The 19,721-nt window shown below is 37.3% G+C and overlaps 1 protein-coding gene across 2 annotated transcripts; it reads left to right on the top strand.

Annotated features, from left to right (window-relative positions):
- Positions 1-4,779: 4,779 nt before the first annotated feature.
- CUNH1orf52 (chromosome unknown C1orf52 homolog) lies at positions 4,780-11,442 on the top strand. Of its 2 annotated transcripts, none has more exons than XM_006919370.3 (3): positions 4,780-5,103; positions 5,738-5,936; positions 10,133-11,442. In XM_006919370.3, exons 1-3 carry the CDS (start codon positions 4,828-4,830, stop codon positions 10,204-10,206), a joined length of 549 nt encoding a protein of 182 aa, XP_006919432.1. In that variant the 5' UTR covers positions 4,780-4,827; the 3' UTR covers positions 10,207-11,442. The 2 variants fall into 2 exon arrangements, with proteins under 2 accessions (XP_006919432.1, XP_024907853.1); XM_025052085.1 differs by lacking the exon at positions 10,133-11,442 and adding an exon at positions 7,236-9,273.
- Positions 11,443-19,721: the final 8,279 nt, after the last annotated feature.

Below are 19,721 nucleotides of genomic sequence, written 5' to 3'. Positions count from 1 at the left end.
CCTTTCCTTTCATTCTCTGTACTGTTTGACAATTCAATCCACAAGCTGTTATATGGGGACATGCATGGTAAATACATGCACCAGTAGGGCTTGGGGGATGTAGTACGGGTCCAGATTGGAGTGTAGGAGGCTGAACAGGATATAGATGGTATGAGGTGGGGTGGGGGTATAGAGGTTTGAGACTCAAATGGAATGAGAATATCACTACAGATGGGTGGCCTGGTATGGGCTGTCACAGCCTGAGAGTAATAAGAAGGGTGTAGACATGGCTTAGAAGAGTGTTAGGGCCTAGAGTAGGCCCTTTAGTGTCCACTTAAAAGGTGTCAGAGCCGAGCTGGTGAAGGTGTCTATGGAGTTGTTCAAAATCAGAGCCTGAAGGAGAAAGTAGGAACAGGGTGAGGACAGCTGTAGAAGGGCAGTCTAATGTAGTATGTCAGATCCAAAGTAGTGTAAGCAGGACATCCACATGAGGGAAGGGCCAGCAGCAATAATGGAAGGGCGGCTGCATATTTCAGGACTGATCAAATAACTTATTTGGGATAATGGGAGCCAGATTTCTCAATGTTGGAAAACAGAGTTACAAATATGGAAAGAGAAAACTAAAAGGAATCCTGTAGTATTGGATTAAAATTAGAGGTATCTGTGTGAACTCAAGGTTTTCAATAGATAGAGAAATAAGTACATTCTCTAATTTTGTCCACCGAGAGGACCTGAAACATTAACACCTCATTAGCAATGAGCACACCAAGGACATAGGTTTTGGTTTTTAAATACCAATCTCTATTAACAGGAATCATAGTTCCTCGGCAAAATGTCTAATGCTAGGGCAAAGTATAAGATAAGCCTGGAATATCTTGTGCCAGAAGGCAAGCAAGTGTTCAAATAATGGTGGGGCATGTCCAAAGGGCACAGAAGCCAATTTGGAGGGGCTCCCACAGGCCAAATATGGGACAATTTCAACATCAAAATAATAATGTATTACAACAAATTGGACGAAATAGGAAACCATGAGTCAATGCTAATAGAAATAAATAATGTGATGAAGAATGGGATATTGACATAATCTCAAAGTACCTCCCTACAAAATACTTATACATTACAAAGGAGGAAAAAAATAACTTTATAGTAGAGAAGCCTAGGGGATACCACCTTAAAAAAATCAAAGTTAAAATTATCAATACTAAGCTAATTGAAATCCCACGTCTCCTGAAGGAATGCAATGAGAACACACCACCTCTTCCAGGATATTCCTGCCAAAGATTCACAACCTGAATCTAATTATTAGGAAACATCAGGCAAACTCAAATTGAGGCATCTTCTATACAATAACACCTAGAATCTTCCAAATATCAAGGTTATGAAAGTTAAAGACAGAAATTATTCTAGGTTGAAGGAGACTAAGAGACATGACCACTAAATGCAATGCATGAATCTGAACTAATTTAAAGATTATTAAATGTTAAGGAAAATTAGCAACAAAGAATAAATAAGACTATTATAATTGTTTAGGCAAAAGATGAGGGTAGTAGAGGTAGAATTGGTAAAAAGTGTTTGGATTTTGAATATATTTTAAACTTAAAATGACAAGACTTTCCGACTTTTTTCCTGAGCACCTGATTAATAATAGTGCGATTTAAAGAGATGGGGGAAAGTGTGGGAAGTGGGAAATATTGAGGGTAGGGAATGAAGAGTTCTGTTTTGGACACATTTTTCAGTTATCTATTGCTGCATAACACACCACCCCAAAATTTAATGGCTTAAAATAACAACAATATATTTGTTCATAATTCTACAAATTGGGCTGGATTTAGCTTCCTAGTTTTTCTAATGGCCCATTCTAGGATTATCTGGAAATTTCTAAAACCTCAACTGTGGCTAGATGATTCCAGATGACTTCACACACATATCTGGTGCCTTACCTAGCATGAACAAACTAGCTAGGAGCTGGCTGGGGTTCTCTCTTCATGTTATCTTCAGCAAGGCAACTGGACATCTTTACATTGTGGCTCAGGGCTCCCAAGAGAACAAAAGTGGAAGCATTCTGTTCACCAGGCAAGTCACAAGGCCAGCCCAGATTCAAAGAGAGGAAATATTCTCCACCTCTTGATGGAGGAAGTGGCATACATGCACAGGGTAAAAAATCTTGGTAGATAATCTACCACAAATATGTTAAGTTTGAGGGACTTATTAGGAGTTGAAGTTGGAAATTGGATAGAGGAGTTTGGTGATCAGGGAATTCTTCTGGACTGGTTATATAAATATGGGAATTATTAGCAAATATATATATATACGTGTATATATATACGTATATATATACACGTATATATGTATACATATACGTGTATATATATATATATACACGTATATATATATTTAAAACCATGGACCTCATAAAAAGCACCTAAAAATGGAGGGTTGATAGAAAAGAGAAGAAGGCCCAGGGCTGAGCCTGAGCTTTCACATATAAAGGTAAGACAGAGAAGAAGGCAACAGAAGAAATCGAAAGGGCCCTATGAGATAGTAAGAGAATGAAAGTGCATGATCTAGTGAAAGATGGGGGGCAAAGTGTTTCAAGAAACAGGCCTATCTTGTTAAAAGGTCAAGTAAGAAGTGGCCCTTGGACTTGGTTCCATGGAGGCTGTTGTGACTTAGATATCAGGGATTCATGTTATTCAAATTGGGTACCCCAAAATCAGAGGCACTCAAGAGTAGTCCAGTTTTAGAAGCCATAGGATAAATGTGGTTATCTTCTTAAAGTGTCAGTTTTACTCAATGATAACTAATTTAAAATATTTTGTATATTACAATAAAAGCTACATTAGGGACTAGTATAACATTTGCATACATTTTCAAGACATACTGTATCCCCCCAAAATGTTATGCTCTGGGGCTTTGGGTTACACTGTATGAACTTGACCACTGGAAGGGCTGAAGACTGAGGTCAGCCATGTGGGAATCAACTATATGTACATGACCAAGCCCCAATAAAAACTCAGGACATCCAGGCTCAGATGAGCTTCCCTGTTTGGCAACACTCCATGTATATTGTCACATATCTTTGCTGCAAGAAGTTAGTAGTCTACAACTTCACTGGAAGCTCTGCATGTGGAAGTCTCTGGGACTCTGCCCCATGCACCTCTTCTCTTGACTGACTTTAAGCTGTATCTTTTTTCTGTAATAAACCATAGCCATGAGTAAAATAGCTTTCAGTGAGTTTTATGAGTCCTACCAAATCAAACCTGAGGTGTTTGGGGGACCCACAAACTTGCAATTGGTGTCAAGTGAGGATGGGCTCCCAAACTTTGCACTTTGGGACCATCCTTTTTCTCTATCAACATAATACTTGGATAGAAAAAAAATCAAAACACACTTTCTATACCTACATCCTCATAAATTACAAAATATTTATTGATTTATCTATTTAGTGACAGGCACTGAGCTGGGTACTAGGAATATAGGAATGAACAAAGCACAATCCAACTCCTGCCCTCAAGAAGCTCACAGGTATTGTGCTATAGCAGCAGTCCCCAGACTTTTTGGCACCAGGAACCCCTGCTCCTATGAGAATCTAATGATCTAAAGTGGAGCTGAGGTGGTGATGCTAGCACTGGGGAGCTGCTACAAATACAGATGAAGCTTCACTTGCTTGCCTGCCACTCACCTCCTGCTGTATGGCCTGGTTCCTAACAGGCCACAGAACAGTGCCAGTCTGTAGCCAGGGGGTTGAGTATCCCTGTGCAATAGGACTAGGAAAGAGGAGTGAATAAAACAGACCCCCAGAGATGAATGTGTTGTGTAAATAAGGAGGCATCCTTAAGTGGGGTGTGTGAATGTTTACACTGATGCCAACTTCATCACTTTCATTTGGCTATCATTCCCTCTTAGTTCAGGAGAGGAGTCAAGGATTTTGTTTCCCTGGGGACTAGGCACATGGTTATGTCATTTACCAAGAAGAAACGCAAATGCAGAAGCAAGTTTTATGGAAAAACAAGTTATTCATCCTTTAAATATGAGTTTGAGACCTAAGCAGGATGTCCACATAGAAAGTTTAAGAGCCAGGTGGAGGTTTGGTCCAGAGGTTGGAGGAGAAAGATTGCAGAGCCACAGATTTGAGAGTCACAAGAATAAGGTAGATAATGCCATCAAAAAGGGTCAGGCTGATGTTTAACTTTGTAACACCCTCTACAAACTTAATATCCTGAGAAGACAATAATATGCTGAAAAACATCAAGTTTAAGGACTATACAGAGCAAAGCAGGCATGAAAGGAGGCTGACAATGAGAAATCAGAGAGTTTGTAGGACCCCAGAGTGGTGGGATGCAATCCAGGAGGAATTTCATCAAAGAAGTTGCTCAGAGTGCACGGGAATGAGGTCAACCAGGCGAGGATTTTGTTTGTGACTTGTTGAGTGCACCACTCTTAGAGGTCTTGCATGACGACTGAGGGAAGCACACTAATTTTTTTTTTAATAGCTGCAGCAGGATAGGGAAGAAATCCTGGTCTCTCTGGGCAAAAGCTAAAGTGACGTGGCTCTTCTGTGCCTTTAATGAATTCTTACTGAATGCTGAAAGTTTGGTTAGGACCACTGACTCAGGACCTATTTCTTCTCAGGGCACCTCCTGAATGAACAAAAGAAGCTCCTCTTTGGGAATGTGCGCGGAATCGCCCACAGCTGTCCTGCAGCGGGGTAGCAGTAGCTCAGCACAGCCCCCAGAGGGCGCAGGGCCTGAGATTATCTGCGAGTCTTGGGGCGGGGCCAACCGTGGGGCGGGACCTGGAACAACTTCCGGCTTCCGGTGGAGCCCTCGGCCTTCTCGCGTAGCCGTCATGGCCTCCGAAGAGAAAGATCCTCTGAGCTATTTCGCGGCTTATGGGAGCAGCAGCTCAGGCTCCTCGGGCGAGGAGGATAACAGTGAGCCGGAGGAGACGAGTCGCAGGGCTTCGGATCCGACGAAGTCGGCAGGCGGCTGCGGAAACAATACGGAGAAGCGGCTGCCGGGACCCGACGAACTATTCCGGAGCGTGACGCGCCCGGCCTTTCTCTACAATCCGCTCAACAAACAGATAGACTGGGAAAGGCACGTCGTCAAGGCGCCTGAGGAGGTGAGGTTTCCTACCCCGTTTATCGATCTTGGTCCCAGCCTCCGCCCCCTTCCTTCTGAGCTGCCTCCTGGAGGCCGGCTGTCCGTTCCGCCACACACAGTCACCCCCTGCAGGATGCTGTACCACCTTCTCCCATCTCCAGCCCTGGGGAGCCCGGGCCCCCTCCCCCAGCCTGGTGGGTGTCAGATCCGACCCGCAGCCCCCGCCCACTTGTGAGGAGACCCAAACCTCCGCGCTCGGTGCCCTGACCTTGTGCGGTGAGGACTAACGGTGGTGACTCCCCCCGCCCCCCCCGCTGCAGCTTCTCCCCGAGACCCCTTCCCTTTGAAGTCGAAGTGCCTGCTGTGCTGCCTCCAAGACAGTGTCTGCTGCAGCCTCCTGAAGGGGTCAGCCTTGGCGTAGTATCTCTGAGACTGGATTCTTCTTTGGTAATTAAAAGTTATTAGCTTTATTCGTATAGGGAACCCTTTGGCTTTTCATTTAACAGTATTGTGATTTTGATGGAAAAATATATCTTTATACCTTAAAAGAAGTCAGCCTGAATGATAAGCGAACGGCAGGGAGGTGCATGTGCCCATACCGATTACAGGAACCTCGGTTCGTCACAGTGCCTCTTAATGTGTTTGCTTAACAGCCTCCAAAAGAATTCAAAATATGGAAGTCAAACTATGTACCACCTCCGGAGACCTACACTACGGAGAAGAAACCTCCCCCTCCAGAGCTGGATATGGCAATAAAATGGTCTAACGTATATGAGGACAATGGTGATGATGCCCCACAGAACGTTAAGAAAGCTAGGCTTCTACCGGAAGGGGAGGAGACAGTGGAATCAGGTAAGGAGAGTCAGACTCTGGTGGTAATAGCTTTTGGTCCCTATGGTGAGTTCAAAAAGATCGAGATAGTCAAGGAAATTTAAATCTAGCGAGTTAGCAGACTGATTACGCTGGTCTTTGAATACTTTTTGCTGTGTTTTTTGGGAAAGATAGTATGTAGTCAGCTTCGAAGCTATGATATCTCAACCAGTAGTAGTTGCTATATTTTAGTGAAAGATCATAAATTATCCAGGCTTTAAGGTGAAATCTGATATCTCAACCAGTAAGTAGTATATGTAGTATATGGTGTCTTATTATTAGAACAGTACAGTTAATTATTAGTCTTGTGATTACAGCTGCAAAGTGCTAAAGGTTTCATTTTGTATTAAAACAGTTGTGCTTTAGAGCCAAAATTAGTGTTACAAAAAGAATTAAACTGAGTATTACTATGTAGTAATTAAAAATAATAATAGGAGAATAATGGCTTGGTTGTCTTGCCTTCGTTTATGTAACTTAATCACTTACTTGGACTATAAGTAATCAGTAATCTCTGCTTTTACATGTTTATCCCTCACTTCCATCCTTCACACTGCAGCCAGTGTTCACTTTCTAAAAGTCACACCTGACTATGAAACTCACCTGCTTAACACCTTTCACCAACAGCATAGAGTCAAAGCCTTTTACAATAGGCCCTGCATTTCTCTCCACCCTCACTTCACATGACCCCCTTTCTAGCACTTTAAGATCTTAAAATTCAAAACCGAATAGACCATGCCATTTTATAGTTCCATGCCTTTCAATATATGTTGTACCTTGGTCTGGAATGTTCTTTCCTCCCTCTTTGGCTGGCAGACTCATTCATCCTTCAAAATCGAACTCAAGAAGAGAAAAATTTCAGATATCATCTCCCTCAAATTGTTTCTCTGTACCTTGTGTGTTCTAATGCTGTTGGTTGCACTTACCACCTTTTATGTGATTAGTTGTTTGTAAGTCTATCTCTTTTATGAAAATGAGTTCCTTAAACAGCAGAGTCCAGGTCTTATTTATGTTTGTATCACAGTTTGTAATATACATCGTAAGTATTCAGTGGACAGTTGCAGAATTGGACTATTTTGGACTGTCAGTTTAATGAAAGGGTGTACCATTTTTGTTGAACAGATTTCTGATCTTACCATAAAACAAGGGCTACCTACTTAGCTCCTTTTGCAATTATGAAGAGAGTTTTGTTTGTTTGAAGAGAAAGGGTAACAACTAACTAGTAATTACTCCAGTTTTGATTCTACTTGGCTTTTCATTTATTTCACTGATTTCCCAATGCAGATTAGAAGTCAGTAATGAAGGAAGACACATCTTCTGTAAATGATATCTTTTTGGAGATGCCAAATGAAGGGGACATTTAAAATACTTCATATTGTGTTATATGTTATGTAATTAATAAAAAGCTCTTTTGCATAAGTTCTCTTTAATCCTTACAACACCTTGTTGGAAGAGGATAGGGAAGTGTGGAAATGAGAGCTCATATGACTTGTCTGAGGTCAGAAAACAAGAAAATGGCAAGCTCTAAAATAGGTACCTTTACAAACTCAGGTCTTTAAGTGGAAATGATGCCTTTTTAAACTGGGATTCACACTTGATGTGTTCAAGCTAGAGTGCTTGAGAACTATGCTGTAAGAAGAATGGCACTAAGACCACTAGAGTTGATATTCTTACTAGTGGGTGCCATACACTGATGCTCTCCTTTCTTCCTCTCTGAGAAAGTCTAGGATCATATATCCAGGACAGACAAGTGGAAAGAATTACCTTTTTTTTTTTCCAGGTCGTTTATTGAGTTCAAATAGAAGAACTTCCAAATATGTGGCAAACATTATCACTATTACCATACATAATTTCTGACCTTTTGCTCATATGACAGTCCTCCATCAGAAAGTGGTAGCAATAGCAAAAAAAAACAAAAGGATCCAGCAACATTCAACCAGTTTAAAGCTGGATCTGAAGATTAGATGATAATTCTGAAATCTTTAATAACCATAAGTACCTACCTTTTTTGAAGTGATTTTGCCATTTCAGACTCGTATAGCATGTTCACAAAGTCACTGTAAAATCGATTTTTCTGACATCTTTTTTACTCTCCATTTTTTTAAATTTGTAAAATATCTTGTATTAGAAACCCCACGTTCTTAAATTATCTAAATTTTTAGATTATCAGATTACTTCACTTTTACTTTTCCTTCCCATTTTCTGCCCCTTTGTCTTTTTAGCCAGTTAACTTCTTCCAGATATTTTAAAGGAGGAGGTGGGAAAGATTGAAAACTCTTCATTGAGTCATGCTACTTTTTAGCACCTCTTGTTTAGTGGTTGTAAATGTAGATCAGCGATACTTAGATATTAATTATAGCTTTATTAACATGTAATTAATCATGAAAGCTTAGCTAAAGTAGCTAATGCTTTTTTTAATTTAGAAAGTTTGTATTAATAATTTAAATTTATTTATCTCCAGTGATATGAAATCCATAATAGAGCTTTCCTTACTAGTGTATCTGTAGTACATGGCACAGAGTAGAAACTCAACGTTTCTGGGTTCAGGTGTTTTTTGTTTTCCTGCTCTAGTTTTTAAGGTAATGCCTTGTTATATCGCTAGGTGGCATTAGTTCTTCAGTTAAAACCACTGATAAGTTATTTTTCCAAACTTAGGAATTTGTATTTTTGTTGTTATTCAGTAAATTTACTTTTAACAGATTAAAAGCAGAAGTATCTTAAGATCGTCTTTTTAATATATGTTAACAGTGGATTTTCTAGTAGATTTAGAAAGTAATTTTAATTTTTTATTAGTACTGAAAATAATCTCAAAAGTCAAGCATGATGATAATTAAATTCTAATTACAAAATAAAGGCCTTGGTTTGTTCGAGCTCTATGTCATATAGTTGGTTTATAGAGCCAGTATTTTTGTGTATACATGATAAACTACTGATTAAAACTTTGTTTTGTAAATTCCTGGGATGATTCATTGATCTGAATTGTCTTTTATCTTACTGTCTACATAAGTCCACAGTGCTTAATGAAATATATGAATAACATCACCATGCTGTGTTCAAAGATGAAGATGCATCACCTGCTGTTGATACTAATTATTGTTCATATCAACAAAAGAGATATTCCGCTTATGGTACAGTTAGCAGAAAGAAATTGAAGGTTTATGGTTTCCTCCATAGTTTATGATCTGATATAAGTGCCTTTCCAAATTTGTTAATATGATGGACTCTTTCAACATCAAAATAATTTATAGGCCACCATATGATAGTTGTTAAACTATGAGTATCTATTGATTGAGAAAATAAAGTCAAAACTACAATGAATTCAGTAATGTGCTTAAATTTATGTTTTATAAATCATAACATCTTCTACATGTTATTTATTACATCTACATGAAGTTCTTAAAATAAAACCATACATTTGTTCAGTGAGGTGGGAAATTAGCAGCTGGTCTGTGCTACCCTGTGTTTCATTGAAACATGTAGTTGGATTTTTTTTTAATTGAATAAAAGGGTCAACTTTTTCAGGTTTGACATTTTTATAAATTGGAAATTTTCTGTGGCTACAGACACTAATAACATTCTGAAGTTTAAAAGGACATAGATTTAGTGTAAGGTTTTTCTCTATCCTCCCACTTCAAAATATAAAGGAGGGAAGATGTCTGTTTTTCTGTTGCCATTGGAAAATTCTCCTAGGAATGGAGGGGAAGATGGTGGGAGGAATAGAACTAACTACACAGGCCAAAATTGAAAATGCAGTTTCAGTGAAACGTCTACTTGCAAGTTACTTTTTTAACTACAATCTATAAGGTGCATAAGATAGGGGAGTTGTTTTTGCGGGGAGAGAAAGCTGATTGGAAAGAAAAGAACAACTGTTAGCCACTTAAATAATGTTTTGGTTAAGTTGCTATCTTTTTTTTTTTTTAATAACTGTGTTCCATTCGTACAAAGTATAGATTATATATTTAAATATATACAGTGTGTGTTATAGAATATTTGGAAATAGCTTTTTATTTTAAGCTACCTTAATATAGCACTAAAGGGTCACTGAATTTTGCATGACATTACAGTTGAAAAAAATATATTTTTACTGAACTTTAAAATCAGAGTTCTAAAAGTTAATTTGTGCTTAATGTTTAACATTCTTTTTAAATTACTGATTGAAACTCTTCCTTTCCTGTTTAAAGATGATGAAAAAGATGAGCATACTTCTAAAAAGCGCAAAGTAGAACCAGGAGAACCAATAAAGAAGAAAAAGTAGAAAACAAATAAGAATTTTTGGACTGTAAAACTTACTGATTTTTTTTTTGGCAGATAAGTTGATATTGTAAATTATTATGAAACAACATCTCCATGAAAGTACATGTTAACTAACTAATAAGTATTGCTGCAGGAACTTTCCACTGTGGAATTCACTTTTTATTTAAAACTTGTATGTATTTAAAACAAATGGTGACTTGTGATTGTGAAATTGATATCATTTGGAAGCATTCTTGCTATCACAAAATTAGTGACGTGCTTTAAGAGTTTTGTCACATGTTGACTTGTCAGTGTTCTATGAACCTTTTATAAAGGAATATATTTTTAAAGTAAATATATTGTAATGTCCTGTGAACTCGTAGGGTGCTTTTCAACAGTGTTTGTACAGTGTAAATAGATCATGGAAATAAAATTACTTATTCAACATTGCCATTACTGTAGAACATTAACATTTGAATATTTGTCTTTGACAGATACCCTCTTTGCCATGTGATGTTTTAGTAGTAGGTAATTCCATTTAGGGAGTGCCTCCTGTGATCCCAGTGCTTTGTGTATTTATATACATTATCTCTGATCCCCAAACAGCCTAGTACAGTAGGTATTAGTAGTCTCATTTCACAATAATAAAGAGATTAATTTATCCAAGATTACACAGCTAGTGAGCAGTGAATTTGGGATTTAACTCACAACCCTTGAACTCTAAAATCATACTAAACCACCTATCTACTAATCAAAAGTTAGGAATTGTAATTGGCATTTCTTCCAGGTACCCTTCTATGGTAGTGGAGATCCTTTTGTCACCTGATCATTTATAATACTGCATGTATCATATATGCCTCATATTATGAAAATGCATTAATTTTCCTGTTAAATAGTAAGTTTTCCTGAAGATAGGATCTTCTACAAAGTGTTGCCAGATATCACAGATAAAAGTATGGAATGTGTAGTTAAGTTGGAATTTTAGATAAATAACATTTTAGTATATGTAATATTTAAAACATACTAAAAATTCATTCATCTGAAATTCAGATTTAACAAAGCATCTTGTATTTTATTTGACAACCCTACATGTTTTCTCTATGCAGCTCCTATTTTAATGCTTTGCATATAGTAATAATCAAGAAAAATTAGTGAGGTTGTAGTCATGAAGATAATCTTTGATTTGACTTATAAAGTCCAAAATGTAGTGCCATTATTTGTAACATTTTGAACAATAAAAAAGAAAATGTGTACTGCATCTGTCTTTTTTGATTCTTAACGCCTTTAAGAGACAAGAGTTAATTACAGGACACTATATACATTTCTTGTGTATGAAATATGAAAAAGATATTAGTCTTTGGGTATTAAGAAAAACCTTAGTCCAATTATTTTATCCCATCCTAGATGCCAGCATTTGAAAAACTATAAAATCTAGTTAGTTGGGAACATGATCCAGTAGCTTAAAATTTGTAAAAGTCATTAAAAGCGTGCCACCCATGGTATTCTGTGGAATGAAGAAGGAATGTAACGGTATAATGGTTTCCCATATATCAAACTCACAAAAACCAATTCTGCAGCTGCTAATCTAGTAAACCTAGTCTAACTCTAGGTTTACTAATGTATGAATCCTAATATTGAAGTAATTAATAAAGCGAGAAAGGTTGAAGTCTTTGTATGTGAATAATTTGAAGGGCTTTGGTATCATATATTAAAGCATCAACTGGTAAAGCATGACCCCAGTGTGACACCAAACCAAACAAATGAATTATTATTATGAGGCTGTGATTCTGAAATCAAGAAATAGTCTGGATACATGTATTGGTAAAGCAGATATCTCAGAAGTTACTGAAATATTACAAGATTAAAATATTAACATGAAAGCAAACCATAGCCCCACACACAAAAGCCACTATCTGAAAAATCTTTTCAACCTCCCTTTACCACCAATTGGTTCACCTCCTAGCTCATACCAATTAGTTTAATACATAGAACAAAAGCTCGCTGCAGCAGTCCCCAGTGGTGCTCTGAGCCTCATTTCTAGAAGGTAACAGAATAGAGGAATAACAAATACTGCTTTTTTGGGAAGAGTGTATGTTTTGATGTTTTAGGACAGGTAGTGGCTACGTTTGTAGAGTTATTAAGCAACTGCTGGAGATATATACCTAAGAAGGAGGTGAAATATTTTGGAACCATCTCAGCCATCGGTAGCTTGGATTTCTTGTCAAAATATGGCCAGATAATGAAAGAGAAAATGAACTTACATGTAGATTGTTTCACCTTCCACAGAAATATTCTTGGTTGGAAAGTGGACTTTCATGTCACTTTCTATATCTATTGCTACATTAGAGAATGAATTCTTTTCTTTTCAGAGATATCTTGGGAACGTGTTTAAGTGTCCATGTGGATACTAAGGTAAGGAGCTGTTTGGTAGTGAAAACCCAGTGAAGAATCTTATAAAAATATATATAGGTAAGGAAAATCCTCATCAAAATTGCTTCCTTTTTAGAGAATCAAATAGGTATTTCTGATTGTATCCTCATCTTTAGAATAAAGAAGTTAAGTCATATCAGGTATGAAGGATTTCCTTTCGAACAAAACTAAAGTTTGAGAAAAGAACTAAGCATTTGTGGGCCATATTTTAAAATTCAAAGAGTAAATTTATAGAGTTTTATGGAAAACATTCTAATTGGAATCAAAGAACATTACTGAGAAAATTAACAGTTTTTTAGCCATTGCAAACTTGCAACTTTCTAATCTTAATTCTTAATGCTCTGTAGTGCTTTTGAGTACACACAGACCAATCACATAGTAACATTTTATTTTTCAAAAGCCTAATGAGGTAGGTTTTATCATTTCCAAATTAGAGAATGAAATCTAGGCCCAAAAAGATGAAGCAGATGCACCATAAGTTAGCTTCAGAGCTCAGACTACGATCTATTCCATGCAAGTTTTATGGAGCGCTTTTTGGTGCAAAGTATTATGTTAGGAACAAAGGAGCTATCTTCATTTTAGCAAAATCATGTTGGTAACCATGGGGAGGGTGGATAGATACATAGAGTACAAGTTGACTCAAAAAGATCCAAGTGTAGTAGAGTGACAACTGTCCAAATGGACTAAGGCATTGGGAAGAGACAAGTATGTGAGAGACTGATAGTGTTCGGTTGGATATAATGGCTAAGACTCAGGTTTTCTTTTATTGGAAATTATATTTTAAATTAAAATATGAAAGACTAATGCAGGTCTGGACACAACCTACATATAAAATATCAGTTACCACGTGATTAAGTTAGATACAAGGCCCTACTGGAAATTTTTGAAAAAAGTAATTATTCTTACAGGTAATCTGAATTTAACAACTATTTGTTAAGTCAAAAACCATTTAGGTTAAAAACTTTGAAATGTATCATTGGCGATATTTTGGATTTTAGAGTTTTGTATACATAACAGAACTGCTCCTCTGTCTTACCCCTCCACTATCACTTAGTACAGAAGTTCTAGACAGTTCTACAAAAAAATGTGTTAAATTCTCAGCAATGTTTTGGACTTTTCATTAAATTCTAAAGCTTTCTCTCTTCATCTCCTTCCACTTAGTTTTCCCAATTTGAAACATCACATTTGTGTTTTAATGCAGAAAAGAAGATACCAAGAATCACTTGTATGTATGGTTCCCAGAGGAGGCACTTTTTGCCTGTTTTGTTAATTCAATAGAAAAGTGCCTGACATATTATAGGCACTCAATATAACTGCTAAATATTGATGGTAAACTGAATTCCTCACTCACAGCTTAGGGATGATCTTCCAGAAACCTGTATTTTCAGTTTTTTGGGCCAGTAAATCTAGATAATTTAAACCAGTTTAAGTTTTCTGTCATTTTCAGTCAAAAACATCCTAATTGATGTGAAACTCTTTTTATTCCTTTGGTTTCTTCCAGGGCCCCATACTACGTTGGTTCTCTTCTCTGTTTATTTTCTCTGGCTCCTCCTCTTCCAACTGCCCTTGAATGGCAGTGCAGCCTATGTTGTTTCCTTCTCATTCTCCACACTGGTTATTGATTCCAGCCAAATTTCACCCCCAGACTTGTGTATCCAATTGTATATTTCCCTTTAGTTCTCAAAGGCCCCTCACATACTGTATATCTAAAACCACGCATTGTGTCATAACCCACACCACCTCTCATATTTTGTTTCTGGTTAATAACATCACCATCAACTCAGATATCTGCCCTCTGCCTCCTTTCCTATCACACATTTGGTCAGTAAATCCTAAGGGTTCTCTCATTCTCACACAACTCTTAATTTGGCTCTAATGAACCATTTACGGTTCCCCAGATATGCTATTTAGTTTCATGATTCTGTGCCTTCACTTGTACCATTTACTTGGCCTAGCCCTTCTTCATCTACTTAGTGAACCGCCCCCATTATCCTCCAAGAAGCAGTTCAAATGTTCCCTCCTTTATGCACCTTGTTCTCTTTATCTCTGTGTCTGTACCTGTATGTTGCTTTTCCCCATGCTCAGTTCCAAATGAATAGCCAACATTTACTGAGTACTTACTTTGTGCCAGGCTTGTTCTTGGTGCTTTACATGTATTAGCTCATTTAATTCAATGATGTACATGCTATTTCTAGCCCTACTTTTCCAGGGAGAAAACTGAGGCGCAGAGAAATTAAGTGATGTACTGAGAAGGGCAGGTGCTCTGGCTCCAGGCTCAGTGAGAGTCCTCACCACACTGGAGGGGAAGAAGGAGTGCCTGAAATGAACAAATGGATTAATTCCTGTCTACTTAACTCCTTTTCATTCAAAGAAGATCTTACCCCTAGAAGGGTACTCAGAATATAAATATTTGGAGAATTAATGAATCCAAAACTAGTTCACTAACCAGAGGTGTAGCATTTGTTTAATACACCAAAAACATCTTTCAGATAGATTAATAGAGGAAAGTCAATATGTAAATGTTTTAAGATTAATGCATATTAAAGTGAGTTGTTGGCTTATTTATCACATTTGGAGTATTTTTAATTGAAACCTTAAAGCAATAGGGCTGAGAATATATCCCTGTCCTTCCAAAAATATATTTTAGCTTTTCACTTGTTTTTTAAAGTCTACATTGTTTTAAGCAAGATAGCTTTAAGCCACAAATTTTGCCTCAAATTTCATTGGCTTTTCTCTAACATTTTAAATTATGGCTTGCGTTTAAAATCATAGCACTGGGGAAGGCCTCCAGAAATCATCGGGTACAGCCTTCCCATAGCGTAGGAATGCCTTCTCTGTGATCTTTGCTTCTCTTTTCTAGGCTCACAGGCGAGCCCATGAAATGACAGGTTTACAGGCTGGATTTGAAAAGTCATTTCCTGTGTGTCTGTAATATTTTCGTACCCAGGGTCTGGAACTCCTGTTCCTTTCCCTGTGTTTACCATTTTCTGAAAAAGAAGAAATAAAGGATTTGGTGCCTATCATTGAAGTAAAAGTGCAGCTGTATTCCTGGTATAATTACCTGTCTCTGTTTCTAAATGGGACCAAAATTCTAGCAACCTTCCCAAAGACACTGGGAAGTTTGCATTAACAGTTTAAATTTAGAATTCTTGAGAGAAATTGCAATGAAATAACAATCACTTCCAATTAGGGAGGTGACTTGTCTGCCAGCAAAGCTATAAGGAAGTCAACTCAGGCATAACTCCTCTGAGGCTCAGGTACCAGGGGGATTTTAAGACCTTGTTGCTAGTTTTTCCTAGTTTTCAGTTTGGGTTTGCACATACATGTGCACACGCATGAGCACACGCACACACACGCGCGCGCGCACACACACACACACACACACACACAGTTTTTAATAGTCAATAGGACCGTCCTCTCTTTTTACCATGTTCTGCCTCAGGCTTTCTCCCCCAGTCCTCTCCTTAACTACAAAAAGTGGCCTAAAAGCCTTAGCAGTAACATTTTTTTCATAACATCTGGAATCCATATGTCAAATCTGTAAGGCATAAACTCATTTTTTTCTTTTAGGTTTAATGACGAGCTCCAAGCCTCCCTCCATACCAAACTAATTAGGACAATTACCTGAGCCATCCAGGGCTACAGATCTGTTAAAGCCTGTTATTGAGGTTAACAAATGAGAGGGTTAATTTCTCTAGACTGTTCCTTAGTTGGGGAAGAAAGATAATAAGCCCTTCCAATGTAGGGTGCTTTTGAGTTTTCAAGTTCTTTTTTTCTTTACACCAAGGTACCACCTGGAGGGTGGGCTTACTTTGGGGTTCCAGACTGTCTGGAACCCTGAGGTAAGTGACTTAATTTGGAACTGAAGCACTTGGAATTCACTAAACCACGCATGAAAGAGGCCCCCTTAGCCTTGCTGCTTCAATGGTGTAAAAAAGATCTCGATGCTTTTTTTAAAGAAATAGGATTGCCAGGTAGTAGCCTCTGGCGCCAACTTGGAGATGTTGACTTAAAACCTTAGACAGTAAGTGGCATTTTCTAGATAATTTGGCTAGGGCCCTGTGTATTTTTAACATTTACAAGTTGCTGTATTCATCCAGTCACTTTGTCTAATTATGAACTGCCTAGGTTTTTCTATTCTTTTTCCACTTTTGTTTCCACTGTAACAGTAGCAAGGCTATCCTATGTCAGTCTTGCTGGGTAGCTAAACCAGAGCTCCTAATTTAATCTTTTGCCCTGGAGGTTCTTTTCAGATCACACAGCCTAGTGTTGAATTTTTTTTTTAAGCCCAAGGGAATTAGTTGAGAAGAGATTAGATTTTTCTTAGCATTTTCATGATTGCAACTAATTTTTCCAACAGGGATTTGTGAAAATGTGATAAACAGTGATGGAGAACAGATTTTCAATTGCTTCATATAAATGCAAAAGAAAAAAATCCGCATGTTGCAGAAGTGCAGAAAACAAAAACTTAAACTCTTTCTTTACTACAAATATATTTAGCCTTTTGAAGGACAGGAATAATGTTTATACCAAAAATACAATAACAATTCATTATATTTCAGTCACATTGTTTTGATTAATTCTCATACCATGAATGTTAGATATAAATTCTTTATACTAGTAATGTTCATTTAAAATTCTGATTATGAAAATGATACAGGCTCACTATAGAAGTTATGGGGAAAAAATAAAAAAATAGAAATCACTTTTAGTATAGAGATCCACTGTTAACATTTTGATATACAGTATTTTCTTAGAGTGTTTTTTCTATGCATATATGTGCATATTCTAAACAATGTATTTTACTTAATATTAAGCATCAATTCCATTAAGAATTCTTCAGAAACCTAATTTTATTTTTATCTATTAGACATTAAAATTATTTACATATTTTTCACCACCATAAATAACACTAAGACAACATCTTTGGAATTAAGTATTTGGTTATAATTTTTGATTATAGAACTATTTTTGTGAGTAAGAATTCAAAACAGAGTCATATGTAAAGTTCATCCAGTTGCTCTGAAAAACCATGTTTCTTTTCAGACTGCTCCAAAAAGCTACTCAGAGTCCAAAAAACTACTCACTAGTGCTCAAATTGAGGACCTGGTTATTTTGTCCACAGCAAATGGAATTTGTGGCCACTCTGAACTAAAGACGACTTTGGAGGTAAAAAGAGAACTGGAGGAAAACAATAATAAAAGTAGACTCGGCTTTCTTCCCTCCCACTTCTACATTATTGATATTATTGCTCTTAACAGAGAAAAAAAACCTTAGGTGGAGCCAAAGGCTTCTGAAGAAATAGCCTCTGCATTCCAGCAGGCCAGGCCTCTGAGATTCCCCATAGCAGCCGGCTTGACCCATGACAGGAGGTACCCACAGCTAGCCAGCAAAGAAGGGAAAATGCCAGGGAACACCTCCTCCCAAAAAAAAGAATGAGAGAAAATGCCTCCTTATCAGGTTTGTGGAAGTGGGGAAATTCCACGAGAGAGCTCCCAGCAAAGCTTTACGAGACTTAAAAAGCAGACTCCCAAGAGAGGAGCTCTCTGGGAGAAGTAACATTATCCTAACTCACATCTTGTCACTTAATCACACTTACATTGTTACCTCTCTGCTGGGTATATCTTATATTCCTAACTGGATTAAGGACTGCTGGGGAGTCAACAGGGCTTTACATTTCTTGTGGGACAAACAGGGACACAGCACAAAACAATAAAGTTAGAAGCTGTTTAATTGAACAAATGAACCAACACTTAGCATCTTAGAGCAAATGAGTTCTCAGGTCTTTTCCAGCCAGCCTGTTTTTCCATGGGGGACTGAGCAAAGCAGGCAAGGAAAAAAAGACTATTAAAGAGCAGTTCACCAATGTCTTTATTTCCCTGGGCTGGCCCAGAAGGAAGCTAGCCAAATCCAATTCTGATCCTATATCTCAGTTAATCCAACTATTAATTACCTTCAATTAACAGAAATCCTCACTCTCCCTGACCTCAAAATTTTTAGAGAAAAAAAAAAGTAAGAAAACTATGAATTTATATTTAAGAAAAAAACAATGGTTGGCCCTTGACTAGGTGTAAATTCAGCCCACCCTCTTCCGTCAATGTTTCTCTATCAATGTTTCTGGAAATGTAATCAAAAAATTTACTGCTGATGCTCTGAGCAGAGTGCTCCATTGACAAAGTCTAGAGTTCTTCTCTGCTAGAAATTCACTGTGATCATGAGAGTTACACAGGCTCTGAGGAGTCACTCAATAAAAAAGCCTCTCTACCCTCTTTGCCAGGTGTCTCAAATTTATCAGAGCACAGGACTCTTGAGAAACAGATGGTAACATGTAGAATGAATTGAAGACCTGCTGTTCTCCACCATGTGGAATGACAAGACTTATTTGGATTTACACTGGGGGAGAGGTGGTCAATTATTGATTATTCAAGGGGTCAACATCTTCAGTAGAGTCTATTTGCTAAATAATTTTTCAAAATAGTTATTGAATCAAATAGATAATTTTAAGAGAAATGCAAATAAATACCACTACAAGATACTATTTCTTACCAACTGAGTTAAAGTAATTCCACTTAACATACTCTGGTAAGGCTAAGAGAACACAGCATGCACATACAATGCAGGTAGGAGGGCAAAATGACCCAAACTCTATGGAGAGCAATTTGGCAAAATCTATAGAAATGACAAATATTTACCTGTGTACCCAGCAATCCTACTTCTGGGCATTTATCCTGTAGAAATGCTTATACATGTTATATGTGCAAGGTTATTTATTGAAACATTATTTATAATAGCACAATATTGGAAGTAATTCAAGTGTCATAGGGGACTGATTAAATAACTATGGTTCATCCACACAAGAGAATAGTATGTAGTGGGAAAAAATAAGGAAAATAAAGAAGCTCTCGATATGAATATGGAAAGATATCCAGGATATAGAATTATAAAATAAGAAAAGGAAGTTTCAGAAGGTATATAACTATGATATTTTTTTTACTTATTGTATAAGAAAATGGAGGATGAGACTATATATTCACCACACAATGGAATATTATTCAGTACTAAAAAGAAATGAGCTATCAAGCCATGAAAAGACATGAAAACAAACAA

The sequence above is a fragment of the Pteropus alecto genome, unplaced genomic scaffold, assembly GCF_000325575.1.
Source record: "Pteropus alecto unplaced genomic scaffold, ASM32557v1 scaffold25, whole genome shotgun sequence".
In the NCBI taxonomy this organism is placed as follows: Eukaryota; Metazoa; Chordata; class Mammalia; order Chiroptera; family Pteropodidae; genus Pteropus; species Pteropus alecto.
The sequence above is the reverse complement of the archived record's forward strand: the minus strand, read 5'-3'. Positions and strand labels throughout refer to the sequence as shown.